Source organism: Dipodomys spectabilis, unplaced genomic scaffold (genome assembly GCF_019054845.1).
Source record: "Dipodomys spectabilis isolate Male_0828 unplaced genomic scaffold, ASM1905484v1 ptg000017l, whole genome shotgun sequence".
Lineage (NCBI taxonomy): Eukaryota > Metazoa > Chordata > Mammalia > Rodentia > Heteromyidae > Dipodomys > Dipodomys spectabilis.
The window spans coordinates 15,440,371-15,461,810 of record NW_024870694.1 but is presented as its reverse complement, the minus strand read 5'-3'; the positions used below and the strand labels follow the sequence as shown (position 1 = coordinate 15,461,810).

Sequence of the window (21,440 nt, the reverse complement as noted above, 5' to 3'; positions counted from 1 at the left end):
ATTCAAGCTCCTATTAATCTGCAGTCACTTATTGAAATAATGATACTGGATTGAACCGGTGCCATCTTGGCAACACGGTGGGTAATAGGGAATAGAGTCCATGTTGTCTTCTTGGTGGATGAAGGTGACTCTCACCCCCCAGGTGATGGGCATGCCTGAATTTCTAGAGGCAGGGGCAGGGATTTGGACAATAGGTGACTGGACCTGCCAGTTCTGTGCCGTGAACTCTAGAGACTCTAGAGTGCCCTGTGTTCCTGCCCCTGACCGTGACGCTATTTAGACCCAGATCAGTTCAGCCACCATTTGTTATTTTGTTTGGTGTCTCTTGACTCTCCTCAGGTCACCATGGTATCCCTCTTCAAGTCTCCATTAGAGTTGATTTGCTTTGTTGCTTTTTCTTTGCTTTACTACTCTCATGGCTCAGTTTTCTAAGAGCATTATGTGGATTTCAGGCTGCAAGTTCTTTGGGGACATGTGTCCACCCGCAGTCACTGGCTTTCTAATGAAGACTCTCAATTCGACCACTCAAAATGTGGCTTCTCTGTATCTTGTGATTGAATTCCCATATCACATTATCTGGTTGAGATCACATTGTTTGTTACACAGAAGGCTATTCTTCAGAACAGTATTTGTTTTTTTGTTAAAGGCTACTGCTGGGTGTAAGTTAAAAATAGAGAATTTCAGGAAAGAAAATTTTTGTACCAAGCAAATATGGGGGAAATAACCTTCTTTAGACCACCTCCCTTTAATCCTCAACATGAAATGGATACCCAGATCCCATGACAATAAAGTGCAATGATAGTATGCAAGAAAGCAACACAATATTACAATCAATATAAACCATTGCGGCCTACACATGAGTTCAGTCAGCCATATTTGGGGCACAATTATTCTTCAGAGATTTATCCTTAGCACTGCTATAGTGCAATGGTTCGCCATCCAAGCTATATGTTGGAATCCTTGAAGGAGTTCAAACTCGGTCTTTACCTCAAAAGTTCTGATAGTACTGACTTGCGGAAGATGTCTGGAATTACCAAATTTCAACCCGTATTTGTAACACATGCCTGTGATCCCAACCACCCAGGAGAGTATGAGGAAAGATAATAAAAACCTATATCAAATATGTAAAATAAAAACAAACGGTCTGAGGGAACATCTCAAATGGAAGAACCACTTGCCCAACAGGAGTAAGAACCTGAGTTAATTTCTTAGTACTGAAGTTTCGAAAGCTCCCAGGTTATGGCCCCTTGCTATTTGAGAAAGGAAGTACTTTATGAAACTCCTAAGTCCTGTGTTTCAACAGAGGGGTAACTGTGAGTTGGGCTCTCCATGGCTCACATAGGGCTGATTGGTGAGCTACCACCACTAAATTTCAAGTTCCTTTCTTTTCTCACTTAACCAAAAAACTGCTCAATTCATTTCATGTCCTTTATAGTCTGTCTGCTTTGAATCAAACTGAGCCAATGGAAGGCCTTCAGTAAATATCAACTTAATGAATTTGTACTTAGTTTTCAAATCCCAATATTGTCTGTTATAAAATCAGTCCATGGAAGTTGAGAATGTAAAATGTCATGAGATTTGCTGAAGTTTGGCATTGACAGTGTCTTATTACCAAGTTTTAGGTCCCAACAAGCGATGCCCCCCACCACGATCACTTTTCCCTCTCTTAGGCATAATAAGTATTAGCTTTTGAACTCATGTTCACTGTTGCGGTAACACTAAGCCACACCTCCAGCCTTCATTTCTGTCAGTCATTTTTGAGATAAAGTCTTGCTTTCTTTTCCAGGTGCACATCTGAGAAACATTCATCTATGTTCAAAAGGGTTTCAGATAGCTAGGGTAACAGGCCCATGCCACTGCATCCAGCTCTAAAACTTCAACAATCTTAGCCCTTCAAGTAGCTAGAATTGCAGGTCTCAGTCACATTAGCACTCCTCTCTTACCATAACTTTCCATTTTTTATTAAGAGTTTCTATGGTACCAGCTAAAGGAAGAGATTTTTTTTAGAGAAATCTGGTGTAAATACTGTTGAGGAAGATATGAAAGTGGAAATCATTCACCTGAGGGAAACCCACAACTAGATTCTACTAGGATTATTGGCAGGGTAAATTATGTGGGAACATTCTCAGGATGTAGACAGAGCTAAGAGAAGGAGGGGAAATGTCATTGCTGAACAATGGTACTTAGACAGGAATGACCTCACACAGGATGGGTGGTTACACTCCAGCTTTTCTTCCAGCTCATGTTAAGAGCAGCTACAGATACTACTTCTTCAAACATCATAGACCCGGACCTTACTCTTACAGATTTAAGTTTTGTATAAGCAGAGGTCAAATTTTGATGAATTTGTTTAAGAGGAATTCAGAATGGACAGGAAATGATCCTGGTCTCTCACCCATCATACTAATGCCTGAGAACCACAGCAGAGCTGCAATCTCACACCTGTTTTGTCTTATTAATATGAAAATTGCTCGGGGAGTGGCCTCATTTAAAGAACTCCCAGTTATTGATACATTAAAATAATGAGCGAATGCATTTCATCACTGGCTTTCTTAAGAGGTAGTTTTGAAAATAACCTTTACATAAACAATAATGGATTTCTAGGAGGCTGTCTTTTTAGTTCTTTAGTCATTGTAGCTCACGCCTGTAGTCCTACATACTCGGGAGGCTGAGATCAGCAAATTGAGTTTCAAAGCCAGTGCCAGCAGGAAAGCTCATGCAATTCTTATGTCCAATTAGCCAGCAAGAAAGTTAAAGCTATGGCTCAAGGGGTAGAGTGAAAAAGTTAAGGGACAGTACCTAGACCCTGAGTTCAAGCTCTGGTACCTGCATATACACACACAAAATCAAGTAATTGTTCATGTCTTCTTGTATCTCCTCTATCCCAGCCTAGAAAGGGGCCAAAATGAACAGGATGGGACACGGTAGTGAGTGGAGCCAGGCAGATATTTGGGGGATGGCCCACAGGCATTACACATTCACCAGAGATACATAGTGAACCAGATAGTAACTCAAGCTACCTCCTCATGCAAGCACAGTCATGAATCCTAAGTGAATAGAAAAGAAGTACAGATTTTTTTTAATTAAAAAAAAAACATTTATTGTAAAAGAGTAATGCTTTATACAAATCCCCATTACAAACCCCCGAAAATCAAGTGGATTGTTTCTGGTGTGATGGCAGGGTATAAAAATATCAAAACTGAATAAGTTCTTACATAAAAAAGTTCTGATGAATCGTTTTTGGACTACAGATTATTTTGTGAACGGGAACACTTCTCTATATCATTTACATGAGCATGTCATTAGGTTCTGTGAATGCAGTAAAAGCTTTTTAAATGTTAACTCCTAGAATCATAGACAGATTTGAGGTTACTAGGTCTAAGTTCTCATCAGACTCAATCCTTTGACTAACTCATTCCATCCTGTTTTATCATCAAGTACAATTCCCAATCTGTTGTAGCAATACTAGCTACTATCTGATAACAAAGAACCTGGAAGGTAACATTAACAAATAGCACCTAGATCCTCTTGCAAGATATAATTCAAAAAAGTCTCCCATAGTCTTTATTGGCTTTGCCAACACTTATGTTTCTTTCCCCATTACATCTGCTTAGCCACAAAAGCCCTCAGTCCATATTGATTGAAGAAACTAAAACTGTCTTAGAATCCATTGTGTTCAGTGAGATGAATTTTACCAGGATCTAGGCCTACAGAGGACAGTGCTAAATGTAGGAGGGGGATATCACAGCTGGTTGAACAATGGCAGTCAGATACCAATGCACTTACACAGAGGTGGGCCTCTGCTCGCTATGGTGTACAGACCAGCTTTCCCTTGGGTTCTTATTAGGAGTACTTCATCATTTGAGAGACTAATCAAGGCAAGAAGCTCATTTGTCCACATGTCTCTCTTTATAATTTGAAAAGTAGCTCCAAACTCTATGTACTCAAATACCTTCTTTCCTCCCTTGGTATATAACCATGTTATACTTCACTAAACTAAATTTACACGTATTCTCTCACTGAGTCCCAGTGACAGCTCTGTGGTGCAGATGGGTCAGGAATTACAAACTCTTTGCATAGATGAGGCAATAAATTTAGGGCAGCCAAATGCCTTGCTTAAACTCAGTAATTGATAGCACCAAGATTCAAAGCCAACAACTTCAAACAACAAAGCCAACACCCTTTTCATTATATTATTTAGTTCAGGAGAAAGAGCCTTTACTACAGCTTGGAAAAGTGACAGCCATTGCTAGAATGGAACAGGGCACCATCATCACTGAAAGAAAGGAAGTTGACCTGGAGATAAAGGAAGATAACAAAAAACAAGGTGTGTGGTTTCATTCTGTGACTTCAAAACTGCCCATTGAGCACAGAAAAACACTACTTAGGCATATTTCATGTTCAAAGTATGAGAGTCATATCAACTAATTAATACTCACATTACCCTTACCAGCTGGTTAAGTGTAATTATTTCAATTTGGCAGATGGGAAAAGAGGTATAAAGATTAAATGACTCGCTCACAGCTCCAGAGAGAATATTTGTCACCAGATTATTGCTCCAGCCAGTCTAGCCCTTTGTTCAGATAAACAGACCACACCCCTCTGGGAAGAAGTAAACCACACGGTAATTACATATGGAAAACTGCAGCTGAGGAGCAAGACAAAGGTAGTTTGTGGGATACAGAGATGTGAATAACTACCTTAATTATTTTTTAATCACCAAAATTGTGTTGTACCACCAGGATGGGCTACTTGATGAAACAAATATTTTCATAGCAAACAAGAGTGTTAGGGGTCAGAGTACAAGGAGCACGTGGGAACGTAAATAAGTAAATAGGAAAACATTTGGTTGTGCAGAAGTTTGCTCCACAGCTCTGGTCTGTAAGATTTGTCATTGGGTTTAAGGTATTCAAATGGGGTATGCGATGCATTATCAGGAGCAAAAGAACAATCATTAAAAAATAAGGTCCAGATGGAACAACTGCTATGGGTTCAGGGTAAAAATGAATCTTAAACACATATGAAAGGGTACACATGAAGAATAGAAAGAATCCATTCTTGGTAAAGTTGTTTGGTCTGATTAACGTAGTAAGTGATATATGACTTATTATATATGTATATAGCAAGGAGAAAGGCTAGGATGCCAGTAGAGTCCTTATTTAAACAACTGAGAATGATATCTACTTTTCTATGTTAGAGAGACTTTTAAGTATGCTAATACCAACATATAGAGAGTATGAGGATTTTCCTACCTAATTTCATAGGAAAATGCCAATATACATATCTGTACATATTTAAGGGACACACCCTTCCCCTCTTTGAGTGTGATCACTCACTGGGAAGCAGCCATACAAATGGCTGTATTGAAGAAAGAGGTTAGGGTACGACCAAGGCACCTCTAGCAATGGGCATTTATAAAAATAACCTTTCTTTTGTAATACCGCAGTCAAAAGTCTAAGATGTTAATGTCAGTGACAGTATTTCAATGTTCATTTTCGTGTTTATCCAACAGGATTGTCTCCTTTCGCCACCATTACACGTAGTCTTTCCCACTAGAAGGTGCAGCTTTGGGATAAGGCCGAGGTGTTGGGTAAGAGGTTGTTTTACGAGGACAGGAGCAGCAAAGTAGGCCACCTCCCAGAAGGCAAAGAGAGGCAGCAGCCCAACCAGTGAAGAGAGCCTGGCCAAATTCATACCTACAAGACAAGACAAATCATTGCTGGTCAGTGAATTGCTGGTGACTTTCCTAATAGACTTAAGGAAGCACGTCGATATCCATGATCTTTTCTCCATTGAAAGTGATCCCTATGATTTCTTACACAAGTATTTTATGGTTCGTGAACATATAAACACAAAACTGTTTACACTGAAATTATTGGCAATGCCTTATTTTATCAAGCAATATGACATTGAACACCAGCTTAATTACTTAATTATTGCCAACCACTTTTCCACATAGAGGAGCTTTAAAGTATTTTATATATTATAATGTGGGCATTGGACCATAGTTTCCATTAAGCAGCAACCATATGCTGCAGTGTGGTGAAGATTATTGAAGTGTTTTTTTTTTTTTTTTAAGAGACAGCCTGTTGGTCTTTAAATTAACACAGACTGGCCTCCATGTTGTGATCATTCTGCCTCAGTCTTCTGAGTGTAAAATTACAAAAGTATGCTGCTGCCACACCCTACTTAGACTTCGTGTGTGTGTGTGTGTGTGTATGTGTGTGTGTGTGTGTGTGTGTGTGTGTGTGTTTGTGTGTGTGTGTGTGTGTGTGTGTGTGCTGGTTCTGGGGCTTGAACTATGGGTCTGGGCATTGTCCCTGAGCTTTTCTGTGCTTAAGGTTAGCTCTCTATTCACAGCTCCACTTCTTACCAGAAGGTCTCACAGACCTTCCTGCCCAGGCTAGCTTCAAACAGTGATCTTCAAATGTCAGCTTCCTAAGTAGCCAGAATTATAAGCATGACCACTGGTGCCTGGCTCCATTTAGACTTTTTAATAGTTGAGCTAAGGTACCTACATAAATTAAAACCCCCAAATTTATATTTTATTCAAAAGAAAAGTCTACTGAGCAGCCCAGAGTGCTTTCTAGATTGAGTTCATTCAGGTGTATATAGATTCTTGTGTTGAGCTGTCTTGTCTCTAATTGTGGAAAATAGGAAGCAAGAATGCTGGTTTTGAAGTTATAAGATGTGAGTTTGAATCCTGAGGCAAATTCAGCTGCTACAATTCTGAAATAGCAAATTTAGCTCTTATTCATGGTTCTTCTATAATAATCCCACCTGCTTCTCTGGACTACATTCAAGATCAAATGCAATAATATGTAACAAGTGAATACTCCCTAGTAATAAATAATTGCTTTCACGTGCACTGCAGGGATTATTACTCTGATTAAATATTGGCCTATTGACCTCCAGGAGTTTCTGTCCATGTATCATAAAAGGGATGGGCTCCAACACTATCAGTGTTGTCTGTGTTTTCTGTCCGTGGGTGATTATATAAAAGCAGCACATCTTATCTCTGCCAACACTGAGATTTTCATTACTCGTCCTAGTACTTACAAACAATAATTACATCTTAACATCTTGATGGTGAATGTAGTTATTAAGATTTAAAGATGTAAGAGCACCGAGACACTAAGCGCTGTCCTTGATCAAAGACATTGTGACATGACAGCAAAACTGGCTCTTTAACTTGCACAACTGGCAGTGTTAAGAAAGATGACCTTTGTAAATTCAGTCTTATAGTTGAAATAGAACACAAAATTTCCAGGTGGTTGGTTGATACTAGGAAAAACACATCATGGCTTTACATGGAGAAATTAATTATTGGGAATTAACTGCTGTATGTTTGCTACCATGACAGTACTTTTTTCTTTAATCAATCATAAACTTCTCACTGAGAGAAAAAACAATCATAATCACAATATACTTCAAAATGAAAATGTCAAATATATAAACATTTATCCTTTCTATTGGTAATTGGATAGGGCCTGGGGAATGTCCTTTAGCTCTCTCACTCAAAGCTCTACCACTTGAGTTAATTGGAGATAAGAGTCTCACAGAGTTTCCTGCCCTGGCTGGCTTTGAACTGTTACACTCAAATCTAAACCTCCTGAGTGGCTAAGATTACAAGAATGAGCCACTGACATCTGGCTTATATCATTATTTTTGTTACTATTTGGGGGTAAGGAAAAAAGTATACAGATTAGAAGTTTTCTACTTTGAAGTACTTTTTTTCCCATCAATTCAGGTTGTTAACTCAATTATCAAACTCATTTTAACATGAGTCACAAGTCATTTAAGTTGTTTGCAAGTCTGACATAAACTTCTATACAACTCTTGAAGTCAATCTGAAAAAACATGGCAGTAACAGATTTCTGCTGAAACATAAAAAGGGTATTTTCTCAGAGTACAACTATGTTATGCATGAATAGCATTACCTGGCATTGACGGGAGTCATAGGGTCATAGAATTCTTGAACAATCCTATTGCCATACCATGCTGTGGCAACTAAAATCACCAGACCTACAGAAATGCCAAACAAAAGACTGTTAATCACTATTGAGCATAAATGCACAGTATTGTTATAAGAATTCAATCTCATCAGGAGTTCTGACATTTTTACTTTAGTATTGTGAAAATAAACTTGATTTAACTATGAACTATTCTAAATTTTCTGTTAAGATAGATAAAAATACTAGGTCAGAGTTAGGCATATTTATCTTATTCATGACATCTTATTTACTTATACTTTAAGGTTCCTGACACAAATAATATTAGCATTCAATTTACTCAAGATCTTCTTCAAAAATATGCCAGTACTATAGATTAATGTATTAAACCACTTCTAATAAAACCACTGTTTTCCTGAATACAGAGTCGTTCACAGAAAATGAGATGACAACCCTTAGACATTCTTTTCTCTTCAACTTTTTCCAACTCAAAATTTACATTTCTTCTAGATGAAAATCAAAATAATCGACTAAATATCAGAGAGATTAGCACTTGTCTCTGAATGGGCCAGAACACCCCAGTTCCTCCTACAACAGAGTGCAAGGAAACTAAGCTAATTTCCCCATAGCATTTTGGGTTTGGGAATATCAGGGGAATCAGTTAGAATTACCGATCCTGTCAGCTAGAGATAATACAAAATAACCACATATTTTCTTATCCAAAGGCATATGGTCAAAAGATGCACACTTTGCAGGAGGAGCAATACAGTGTGAGAGTTTTACTGTTCAAATAATAAATAATATTCTTGAAAAGTATTAGTGGAGAGGGTGAATTACCACAAAACTGATAACTGTGTGAGACAAGGCACATATTATTTAGTTTAGTCATTGTAGAATGTACATATATATGCTTCAAAGTATCATGTTATGAATGGCAAATACATACAAATTTGCAAATAATTTGTACATAAGCTAAATAATTGTATATACATGCATGTGTGTGTGTGTGTGTGTGTGTGTGTGTGTGTGTGCGTGTGTGGGGAGCTACTGGTACTTGGGTTTGAACTCAGCCTGGGCACTGAACATTTTTTACTAAAGGCTGGTGCTCTACAACTTGAGCCAGAGCTCCAATATAGTTCAATATAGTTAGATTATTTTCCATGTGACTTCCCCTCCCTTCAAAAATCTGGTTCAGTCCAATTACCTTTAGTAGTTTAAGCATAAATACCTCCCTTTTGCCTGATGAGATAGACCACATCTAGGCTCTTGAACTTGCAACTTGTGTTCCTGAGATAGTCACAGAAATTGAAGGGGGAGGGATCTATCACATAAGGGAGTTAAAAGGATGCAAGCAAAGTCAGAACACTGCAGTGAATTTTTTCAGAGCTACTGATGTAAGGCTGCATTGTTGGGAATAACTGAAAAGTAAACTCTCATGTATAGCCCTAACCTGATCTGTGAGTCCATGTGTCAAATTTTCATCTGATTCTTGTTGAGAATATGAAAGCCAACTGACCAAAGTGTCTGTATCTGCAGATTTTCAAAGTATTAAAATAGTCAAGCACCAGTGGCTGATACCTATAATCCTAGCTACTCAGGAGGCTGAGAGCTGAAGATCATGATTTGGAGCCAGCCCAGGCAAGAAAGTCTATGAGACTCATATCCAATTAACCAACAAAAAGCCATGGAAGAAGAGCTGGGGCTCAAGCGTTAGCCTTGGGCGTAAAAGCTCAGGGAGAGCTCCTAGGCCCCGAGTTCAAGCCCTAGAACTGTTACAACGATTTTTTGAAGTAAATACAAGTGCAATCAACCTAACATAACCCAAGGAAACTGGAACTAGGTATGAAACCTTACTTAGAAAAGGTGAGAAAGGATAAATGGGAAGTCAGATTCTTACCTGCTAAGAGAAATATCATGCCCCCGAAGACAGCCATCCGCATTTTCTGCACCTCATCATCTTCCAGGCACTTCATGCACTTCATACCAACAGTGGACACAAAGATTGCTATCAGCCCCAGCAGGATGCCCACCACCATCAAAGCACGGGTGGCTTGCAAGGTGCCTGATGGAAAACATTTTACCACATGTGAAAATCATGTCAAGGCCAACAACAAGAGAAAGGAGGTAGAAAATCAAGTGTACTGTAGGGAAGAGAGAAAATTAACTAGAAGTCAGGAGATCTCATTTCGAGTGACATTCCTGCTGTCATCCAACCTTGTATCTCCAGAAAAGAAAAAAAAAAAAAAAAAAAGCAAAACAACCCCAAATAAGGCAGATGATGGGAAAAATACCCTCTAGCCCTAACAGTTTATTAAGTTACAACTGACTAAAAGATAATTCATGGTCTATTGACTAGGGTTTGCTGAACTGATGCATATTTAATCCCTCAGTACAATCTTGATTCTGAAATAACAATCACACGTGTTATTCTTGATGTTTACCATTAGTAATTAAAGTGGCTCATATGTACCTTCAATACTAGTCACCACCTTGACAGTGTAATCATCAAATTTCAGAAAAGCCAGGTGAATTTAAAATATCATGAGTTCTTCTTGAGATTATCAAGGCTGGAGAAGCAAGATTTGTATCTCCAATGACTGAAAGGATGGGGTGGGAATGAGGTAATAAAAGTTATTTTCTTAAAAGCAAATATACATCTTCGAGAAATTCACTTGGAGAGCTACACTCATCACTTCTTAAAACTGCCTTAGCAGTTATGTTGTAAAGTGTCAAACACTATGTCCAATGTTGTATTTCTCAAGTTTCTACTCATTTTCTAATTTCCTATTATTATCCTTGGTGTACTAGGTTATAATCAGACACGATCAGATTTGAGGAATTTACACTAATATGTTTCTCAAAGACTAATCAAGTGGCATAAAGGTTGCCACTAGTCTGGTTAGATTTTTATCTAAATTATTCATTTCTTGGCTCCTTCAACTAAAGATCACTATCTCATGGACAACATTAATATGTGGCAAGTAATTTGTACATGTAAAAATTATTAACAATGTAACAAACTATGGGATCTTGGGTAAATTAGCAGGCACACCATATTTCTATTATAAAAAATATTAATAATGCTACCACTGTCCAGGGAGTTAGAACAATTGATTCTTTGCTGAGCTTCAAAAGTAGTTGAGATGGTAGAAAAGTTTTATATCCCAATGTCTAATTTGTACCCCAGTTTTAGTCTTTATATCTTCAGGGTTAAGAAGTTAGCTTACCAAGCATAATTAAAACTAAATACTTCTACAATTCATTATTTTTTGTGTGCTAAAACTCAGGCCCTTATACTCCTACTACTCTTATCATTCAAGGCTAGCCTCTACCATTCAAGCTACACCTCCACTTGGGCTTTTGTTCATTAGTTGGAGATAAGAGTTTCATGGACTTTCCTGCCTGAGCTCACAGACATTCCTATGTGGGTTGTTTTCAAGCTGGGGTTCTCAGATCTCATCTTCCTGAGTAGCTAAGATTATTATAGTGTGAACCACAGGTATCTGACAACATAATTAAGTTAGATATTTTTATTTTTGTTATCACCAGATATTTTTTGGAGGGGGGGTCCGGTCATGGGCCTGAACTCTGGGCTGGGCGCTGTCCCTCAGCTTTTCAGCGCAAGGCTAGCGCTCTACCACTTGAGCCACAGCACCACTTCTGGCTTTTTTTTTGCTTATGTGGTGCTGAGGAATCGAACCCCGGGCCTCATGCATGCAAGGCAAGCGCTCTACCACTGAGTCACCTTCCCAGCTCCCACCAGATATGCTATAAAAGCAAACTCATCTCCTTCTAAGAAGTATCAAATATGGTTTTTTTTTTAAGTATTTGAGTGACAGTTTTTGGAAACCAAAGTAAAAACCAGACTTGATTTCATTAAAATAGACCTGCCTCATGAAAATACTTGCAAACCTGGGTGTGTGCATATCTGCACACCCACCCCTTCACTCACCTCCAGATTCCAGACTAGTACAGAAACTATGGAATCAAACATGGGTTCCACAGACCACATATTTACCAGTAACTGAAGCTGCTTACATGATTATTATACTGTATTGGGATATGAAGGGGAAAGTACCAAGAACTCCTTAAACTGTGAATCCCCTATTGCATTTTTTGTACTTTTTTTATTGTAAAAATGCTGTACAGAGGGGTTACAGTTACATGAGCAAGGTAATGAATACATTTCCTATTGAGCATTGTTGCCTCCTCCCTTCCCTCCCACCTCCACAACTACCCCTCCCCCACTCCACCCCCCACCAAAGTGGTAAAGTTCATTTTCTTTTTTTTTTTGGGAGGGGGTGGGGTGGGGTCCGGTCATGGGGCCTGAACTCTGGGCCTGGGCACTGTCCCTCAGCTCTTCAGCTCAAGGCTAGTGCTCTATCACTTGAGCCACAGCGCCACTTCCGGCTTTTTTTCTTTTTGCTTATGTGGTGCTGAGGAATCGAACCCAGGGCCTCAGGCATGCAAGGCATGCCCGTAAAGTTCATTTTCAACATAGTGTTTTTGTACATCTCATTGTTACAATGGGTCAACCTGTATCCTTATTTAAGGATTTTGTTTGGAAGGGAAAAAACAAAATCCTATTGCATTTAACAATAGATTTTATAAAGACTAATTACTTTGAAGGAAAAATGAAATAAATTCTTTTTTTTCTTTTCTTTCTTTTTTTTTTTTGTTGGTCGTGGGGCTTAAACTCTGGCTTAGGAGCTGTCTCTGAGCTCTTCAGCTCAAGGTGAGCACTCTACCACAGCACCACTTCAGTTTTCTAGTGGTTTAAGAGTCTCATGGACTTTCCTGCCCCTGCTGGCTTTGAACCGCAATCCTCAGATCTCAGCCTCCTGAGTAGCTAGGATTACAGCCATGAGCCACTGGCACCCAGCGAAATAATTAAATTCTTAAGCAGATTTCAGATTGGGTGATACTATTCCACTTGGAAGGAAAGCACTTCAGGTAAGTGTTCGAAATAATAAAGATGATCCATTCTTGTGCCTGCCTACAGGGTAGGTCAACTACTCCTGCCAGTTTGCCAAGATCTAGCTTTATTTTACAACAACTAGTTTAATTTACAACACTGGGGAGAAGGCTCACACTTCAGGGCAACCTGGAAGGGCTGATTATGCTACAGGAGTGTGATAACATATGGGAACTGAAATGAAGCTCAACAAGATAGGCAGAAGAAATACATAATGCAAAGCTTTGTGAGTCAGTGTATGGAATTTAAAGTCTTTTCTAGGCATAAGTCCTTGGAGGATCTTGAAGTGGTGTGACATTTCTTATACACTCACTAGAGAGATAATGTAATTAGAAAATGCTTTTTTCTCAGGGGGTGACATTGATCAAGAGTCATTGTATTCATAGAATACATTATTGGATGGCAATTCCTTTGTACAAATACTGAACGATAATAACAAGGAAAGCCGGGCGCTGGTGGCTCACACCTGTAATCCTAGCTACTCAGGAGGCTGAGATCTGAGGATCGAGGTTTAAAGCCAGCCAGGGCAGGAAAGTCCGCGAGACTCTTATCTCCAATTAACCACTAGAAAAATGGAAGTGGTGCTGTGGCTTAAGTGGTAGAGCACTCGCCTTGAGCTGAAGAGCGCAGAGACAGCACCCAGGCCCAGAGTTCAAGCCCCACGACTGACAAAAAATAAATAAATAAAAAATAAGGAACTACTCTTTCTCTAGTAGGACTTAAATATTCACAGGCTGTTACATATCACAGGCAACTCCACTTCATTTTAGCATAAATACTGTTTTTCCAGCCCTCTATTAATGCTTATTGGTGCCTTCTGTGATCTCTTTCCAAGGTTTCCACTGGGCTCCAGTTGCAGGGCCCCAGAATTGACCTAGCTTATATAATGTAATTGTGTTGGTCTGTTCATCAGGTATAAACGGCAGGCTATTCACCCAGCAAGTCTGAGAGCTCAGCTCAGGGTATCCTTTACAAGGAGTCAACTGGGCATCAGTCTCCTGAGTCAGGCTTGTATAAAACCTCTGATCTCCTGGCACACAGAGCACAGAGCACACAGATATAAACTACCTCAGCCTCCATCTACACCCACCTAGAAGAATGGAATATTCATGGTTTTAATCTCTCTCTCCTCCTCCTGCCTCTCTTTCTTTCTCATTGGCTTCAAATTAGGGCCTCTAATGCTTACTTGGCTTTTCACTCAAAGCTGATGCCTTACCACTGCAACCACACTTCTGCTCCTAGCTTTTTTGCTGGTAGTTGAAAATAAGAGTCTTGTGGATTTTTCTGCTCAGGCAAACATCGAACTGCACTCCTCAGATCTCAGCCTCCTGAATAGTCACTAGTGAACTGTCATTGTCCGACTTGTTTTGCCTTGAAAGAAAACACCTGTGTTTTATTCCATGGTTATGTTGGCCCCTTCTTTTGCAGTGTTTAAGGAGGATGGATTGCTCTATGCTTACTAATTACCCTACTTGTTTCATTTTCCTGTAGATTAAGTTATGTTATATGTCTGATACATAAAATGAAATGGAGAAAATGAATAAAAACATACTTAGGAATCACAAAAACCATAAACATCAAGGGACTTACTTAGGTTTCACTTTAAAAACTGTGAACAGTAGTAGAATAAGAATATTGTTTTAAAAAGCGACATTTTTCATTAATAACCTGGCAGCTATTGGCTTAGGGAATTTCTCTGTCTTTCACAATGTTACGCTGACATCAAACTCAAATTCTCACCTTGGGTGAATTCTAACTATAATCATATGTGGAGAAAAATGTAAAAATAATGCATCATGTACCCCTACCACAGGCAAAAGTATTGAGAACCTTAATGACTTGGAATTGTAATTTGCTGAGCACATGTAATATCAGATTACAAGCCAAAGTAAGCAACGATTGTGTTATAAGTTATGAGGGTTTTATGTGATGATTGAATCTAAATTACAGTTTTAAACTGGAGGCAGATGAATTCTTTCAAATTAAGGTCGTGTAGAATTTTTTCAAGCCAGAAGTCTACAAGCTGCAATTGTGACCTGGTGGATGACTTGAGTCAGGTATTTGTTAATATTTCTGGGGACATGTGGCTCAAACCTGTAATACTAGCTACTCAGGAGGCTAAGACTTGAGAATCATGATTTGAAGTCAGTCTCAATAAGGAAGCCTTTGAGACTCTTTTCTCCAGCTAACCAACAAAAAGCTATAAGTGGAGGTGTGACTCAAATGGTAAAGCATTACCTTTGAGTAGATAAAGCCCAAGAGCACAAGGCTCTGATTTTAAGCCTCAAGACAGACACAGACACAGACGCAGACAGACAGACACACACACACACACACACACACACACACACTACCTGACAAGTCATGTGGATTGTCCAACCTATATTCAATGGTTGTTAAAAGAGAAACATCTTTATCCTTCAAAAATGGTAATAATATAGTATATAAAATACACTTTCCTTTATTTAACTCAATCTTTGAAATAGCACCAATAAACACTTCTTCAGAGAGCCTAAGGATGCTAAAAATCTTGCCACATAAAACTAGACTTCCGTTACCGAACAAGGAGTCCCTGCTCTGAGAGAGAGAGAGAGAGAGAGAGAGAGAGAGAGAGAGAAAACTTGTCCTTTTTGCTTATCTTTTAATCAAATACAATGAGATGACAGTGGCAGAGGAGAGAACTTCAGAAAGATGTTTGAACACGATATAGAATACTATTTGGCCCAGAGAGATATGGCTTTGGCTTTTAACTTTGAAGCTCTCTAATTGAATCTAATCTAATAGCAAATGCATTTCTTCTCAGACTCCTTAAATTTGCAGACAACTAAAGTTGTCTGTGGAGAATCTGGTTGGCATACATTAAAAAAAAGTTACACTATTGTTTCTCAGCATTATTCAGCAGTAAACAGAGAAGGCGGTCTTTTAATTACACTCAGCCAGACTGATAATCTGGAGTTTAAAAGACCCCCTGAGGAGTTCTCACCACTTTCAACCTGAAAGTATAATTAAAAAAATACTTACAAAGATCTCTACTTATACGACAAGAAATGAGTTCGGCAGTTCTGCTCTACTACAGTGATGTTGATCAACATAAGTGTAGAAAGGCAAGCATAGACAAGTATATAGAGTTTTCTTCCCCCACTCCCCCCCTAAGTTTTAATCACTTGCTACACAAGAAATAGACTGCTGTGGATACTCGACATTGTTTTTGCTACTTACTAACCATATTCTTACCCTATTTGTATTTATATCATAAACAAAACCCATTTCAATTACACCACCACCCTTTCTGTCCTCCTTTGCATCAGTACTTGCTACTAGGTATTAGGTGATTCAAAGGGCTGCCCAGAGGTGGCTAGAATGGAAACACTCTTCTGTCTCTGTAATTAAATAAGCTTATCACAGATGGCCATAGAACTACGCTTCCATGGATTCTTTGCTTTCTATGTCTTTCACTTCTACTAATGTTCAAATTTCACCAAAGTTGTCATTGTTTGCATTTCCATTTACTGGTGCATGAGCTGGTATCTACTAAATGTGATGTGTGAGCATAAGCAGAGGCCTGAATCAGGGATCAAAGTGGTCTAGGATGAGGAAGGTCTAAGAAGTCCTGCCATCCCCATTTTGTGTCTAAAGAAACTGTCTCGTGACTGCACTTGTGTCTCTGTATTACTCAATAACGCTTACTCATGGCTCCAATCAAGGAAATCTAAGCCATTCCATTGATATCCCCCTTTTGCTTAAGAGCAAAGCATGTTGACATGGGAAGGAACCTATGGAATGGAGTGAGAACAGGACCAAGCGCTTGTCTCTTGAATGAATCTTGGAATTCATCTTTCTGTTCCTCCTACACTGCCTTGATTTTGTAGGGGGGAGGAGGGGAACTACCTGAGCCCTGGGAGATCAAGTGACTCATGATTATACAATCAGCTACTTAGTGCAGAACTAGGGGAATAACTGAGATCTTGTGATCTCAAGCCTGGACTGTGGCTTTACCTTCCACCATTTCAAGAGTCAGAACCAATGCGGAAGACATCTGAACACAATGAACCTCTGAATGTTCTCCATCTAGCAGGCAGGGAGCAGTCTGCAGAAGGCTAAGTGGGCACCCCCCTTTCTGCCTCTGCTTCAAAGACATCCAAGTTGGTGATTTTTGTTCCTCTGATTGAGCCTGACATCATGGTGAGCGGGCTGGGAAACCTCCTGACAACCAATACTCATTAAGCACACCTACACACATGTGGATTCATGCAGAGCCAGTTCAACAGGCCAGAGTGGCTCATAAACAAATTACAGAATCTCTGGGTTAAATGAGACTTAAAGAGAGTCTAGCCTAACCTCCCATTTGTCTGGTGCTTGGATCTTCCAACATTCTTACAAAATGCTTACTTACTCTCTGCTTGGATACCTCCCAACACGCAGACTCCCAGGACTGCCAATCTTTAGAAAACTCTAGCTATTTAAAAAGTTAAACACAAAAGAAGCGATTAACTAAGCACAAAAACCAGGCCACTAACTTCCCCAAATGTTGGGAATCACATCAAACGAAGATAAGGTATATAGGCTAATGAACAAAAAATCAACTTCAATTATATCGGGCAGGTGAATAGATGAATCAAGAAAATTCTTCTCCAAGATGCTTTACTTATCAACTGATTGGTTGAATTAAAACTACTTTATACTACTACTTTGATAATAAAATCATCATCGCCATCATCACCAACACCATCATCATCAATGCAAAAGAAAAAAGGAAACAAAAAAACTATTGCAGTTGTATCTTTGTTTCATGCATTCTGCCTCTGAGCTGCATGCAACGTTCGGAAGTGTCAACAAATATCACAAGGGATGAAATGGAAATTGGGCCTACCATTGTAAAACCACAGTACACCATGTAACATTGGTTTCTCCAGGAAACTGCTAAGACTGAACTACCTGAAGAGACACTCCCCCCCCCCCCAGCTCTATCTCTTCTATTGTACACAGCATATTCTGCAAACTGTGTAACCACACCAGGTTCCTTTAGATACTTTGTGAAGCTCATGATTTTTTTTCCCATTGATACCAAAGACAGCAGGGAAACAAGAGCTTAATATGTGCCTTCAAAACACAAGGTGAATTCCTGCATCAGGAGCTACAGTGCTAAGTGGACTCTACTGGCAAGAGACAGCAAGCTATAATTTGAGGAAATGTGTAGCCAAGCTTTGCATCTAAAAGCATTCTGTGAAATGTAACCTTTTATGAGGCACACTATTTATGTACACACCACACAGTTAATCCTTTTCATCTCTAGGTGTCATAGAACTACACCAAAACCAGCCAATGAATCACCACCCCAGATCTCTTCATCAGGTGGGCGTGAGTGCCACTGCTCAGGTGGAGAAACAGAGACAGGTTTCCTGGGATCCATCCAAAGGCATCCAGTGAATCATTGCCCAGCTGAGAGAGAGAGCCTGTGAGTCAAGGCTCTATGTTCTGGGAATTGGTTTGGGGATAGAGGCCTCAACTCTATCTTGGATAAACTATGGTTTTAACCAAAACAGAAAGCAGAATCTACTCATAGTTAAAGCAAGCAAGAAAACAAACAAGAAATCTCCAAAATGTGTGTGTGTCTGTGTGTGTGTTTACTGCTCCCACCATAGTTTAAAAAGCTATAAGCACGACATTTAAGAAAGAATAAATTAAATTGTTTTAACCCAGTATCACGTGCCAGAATAATTTGATTGATCATTTCCAGGATGAATCCGTCTTCTAGTTGGTCACTTAAGGAAGTGAAATATATTAAGGTGAACAATTTTGCTTAGAAGAATAAAACTGATCATTAAGGACTTCTCTGGAATTCCCCTGAGCTACTTCTCCACCTGCCAGTTGTACAAGGAGGTACTGAAAGAATTTTGTACCGTTTTCTTAAAAGTATTTCTCCTTCCATGAGGAGATTCGACCATCACTTCCTGTTTGTTCACTTTCGTAGGGCAAGTCTATCCTAGGAGGATAATAATCAACAGAGAGTTACTAGACCTATAGTAATTTTGATATAAAGGAGTCCTGATGTGGGAGCCTGAAAAAAAGCTGCAATAACTCCTTACAAAACCATCTTGCACAATCATTAAATTCTCTAGGTATTGGAATTGATTAGGGAAAGGTTGACTCTACCTGCACTGTAAGTTTCTTGCTAGGAGGAGTCAAGGGAAATAAGATGAAAGGGAGCAATGGCATTGGAAGTCTTTCACACCAGAATTCTGGAAACAAACTTTGCCAAAGCAAAGGCCCAGGTGCCTTTATTTCATGGCAATTAAGACAGAACAGACACAAAGTACAGCACAACTAGTATGATTTCTGCACGAAGATAATCTAGTCACAAACCTGTTTACCTTGATGAAAATTTCAGTGGTTTTTCTAACAAGGCACCTAAAATGATTTATTTAAAATAAGGGGAAGTTGTTGGGTGCTGGGGGGCTCTTGCCCTTAATCCTAGCTATTCATGAGACTGAGTATGTGGATCATAGTTCAAAGCCATGGTAGATAAATTCTAGATACCTCTTTTCTCCAATTAACCAGCCAAAAACTAGAAATCGAGCTGTGACTCAAGTGGTAGAGCACCAGCCTTGAGCAAAAGAAAAAAAAATCCAAGCAGAAACTGAAGCCCTGAATACTGGCACACAATAAAATAAAATACAGTTTTTAAAAAAAGATAAGGGGAAGGGAAAAGCCTTCCTATCACCCTTCTCTGTAACATCCAGAGAACTATTTCTTTCTGTGTAATCCTTTCCAACCTGACAATTGAGAGGCAACCATCCGTGAGACAGCAATTCCTTTGTCACAGTGGAGACCTGGAGAAGGCCCCTGTGTTCGCCCAGTGGTCAGGCCTTCCCCAGGTGACCTCGGCTGTCTCGGTAGACCCCCTTGCTTCAATTTCCTTCGGTACCTCTCCGTCCTTCCCTGCATGTTACATTACTCAGAACATTTCTACTTATCCTGCTTTCCACTGGCCACCAATCTGCTCTTTCTGAAAGTCTATTATACAGGTGACCCTTGCTGAAGACCTTAAGTTCTAAAGCTGAACTTGTGGGAGGATCTTATCTTCTTCAACAAGAAAAAAAAAAATCAAAAGAATCAATCACACAAGTCAACTTCAGATGTGAGTAGAAAATACTTCGATGGGACAGAACCCATGGGTTTTTATTATTAAAAACCATGGTAAAGTTTTATTTTTAAATCCTTGATAGTTGGGGATGAACCACTTCGTTTTGCACACTTGAAAAACTACCCAGACATATTACTACTACTTTTTTTTTTTTTTTGCCAGCATTCTACCAATCCTGAAGTTATATACAGTCTTAGCATAACCAGAAGAGGCCCAAGAGGTTAAAATTTCAATTTGATTTTTACCTTTCCCATTTCCAGCCACCTTCATAGGAACCGAAGGTGAATGGGTCTTTAGCGGGGCACCCTAAAAATGTGTCACTCAGGAAGTCAGAAGCCAGACAGAGTTTAGTGCTGGGCCTCAGGGCCTGTTCCTCTTCTAAATGGAGCACCTGAAATCGGATCCCCTTTTAAGACTTGCTAACCATGTAATCACAGCTCAGGGCTTACAGGCGCGACTCCACAGTCCCAAAACCAAGCAGAGGGATTCAGGGTCTCTAGGAGGTGGCTGTGGGATGGGGCTGGAGGGTCAGGGCAGGGAAAGGGGCCGGGGGGGGGGGGGGGGGGGGGGGAGAAATGCACTCACTATTCAGATTCAGCAAGGAGTCGAAGACTTTGCACTGGATCTGCCCGGTACTCTGCGACACGCAGGCCATCCACAGCCCCTCGTACATGGCCTGGGCGGTCACGATGTTGTCGCCCGCATAGGAGTAAATCTTCCACTGAGGCAGGGCCGTGCTGACGATGGCTCCAATCCAGCCCAAGAAGGCTAGGATGAAACCCAAGAGCTGCAGCCCCGCGTTGGCCATGGCTCGCTCCGGGGGCTCGTTGGCGCGTGCGCGCGCGCGCGGCGGGGCTGGCAGGTGCAGAAGGTGGAGAGTTGGCAGGTGCACGCCTGGAGCTCTCCGCAGCTCCGCGGGGCACGCGGCCACGTCCAGGAAGAGACGGCGTGCCGCCCCGCCGGAGAGGTTCCCCCGGGTCCGGCTCGGAGTTTGTGTAGCGCCGGAGTCGGGATGCCCGAGAAGATGCCGCGGCGCCCAGGCTCAGAGACTGAGACGCTGGGGCGCTGGGGGCCCGGGATTTAAAGCAGCCCCGCCTCCCGCCCCGGCCGCGCGGCGCCCCCTGGTGGTTTCAGGCCGGCTGGACTTGCGCGCCCCGGGTAGCTGGACCTGGTTCAGCTTGCTCCGGTGTCCTCTCCTCTCCCATACATATTTCCTGCCTTAGTGCGCCTTCCCCCACCCTCCAACCCCCCCCCCCCCGCCATTCGCTTCTCTGGGCTCTGTCCTCTTCTTCCCTTCAAGGTCATTCCAAGTCTCTCTGCAAGAGATCTCGGAGATTAGAGAACCTGTTTTGTACAAACTCATCCAGCA

At 40.5% G+C, this 21,440-nt stretch overlaps 1 protein-coding gene across 1 annotated transcript; it reads right to left on the bottom strand.

Annotated features, from left to right (window-relative positions):
* Positions 1 to 3,082: 3,082 nt before the first annotated feature.
* Cldn1 (claudin 1) lies at positions 3,083 to 21,097 on the bottom strand. The gene is made up of 4 exons (XM_042669807.1): positions 20,657 to 21,097; positions 9,850 to 10,014; positions 7,941 to 8,025; positions 3,083 to 5,696 (listed from the first exon to the last, which is right to left on the bottom strand). The coding sequence occupies exons 1-4, from the start codon at positions 20,877 to 20,879 to the stop codon at positions 5,534 to 5,536; spliced, it is 636 nt and encodes a 211-aa protein (XP_042525741.1). The 5' UTR covers positions 20,880 to 21,097; the 3' UTR covers positions 3,083 to 5,533.
* Between the last annotated feature and the right edge of the window lie 343 nt (positions 21,098 to 21,440).

What these genes read in the sequence shown, in the direction of transcription:
- Cldn1 (XM_042669807.1), bottom strand. Translation starts at nt 20,879, where the DNA reads ATGGCCAACGCGGGGCTGCAGCTCTTGGGTTTCATCCTAGCCTTCTTG. An exon ending in CTCCTTGCTGAATCTGAATA is followed by an intron (nt 10,015 to 20,656) that starts GTGAGTGCATTT and finishes GTTTTCCATCAG; the next exon opens with GCACCTTGCAAGCCACCCGT. An exon ending in ATGACTCCCGTCAATGCCAG is followed by an intron (nt 5,697 to 7,940) that starts GTAATGCTATTC and finishes CTTGTCTTGTAG; the next exon opens with GTATGAATTTGGCCAGGCTC.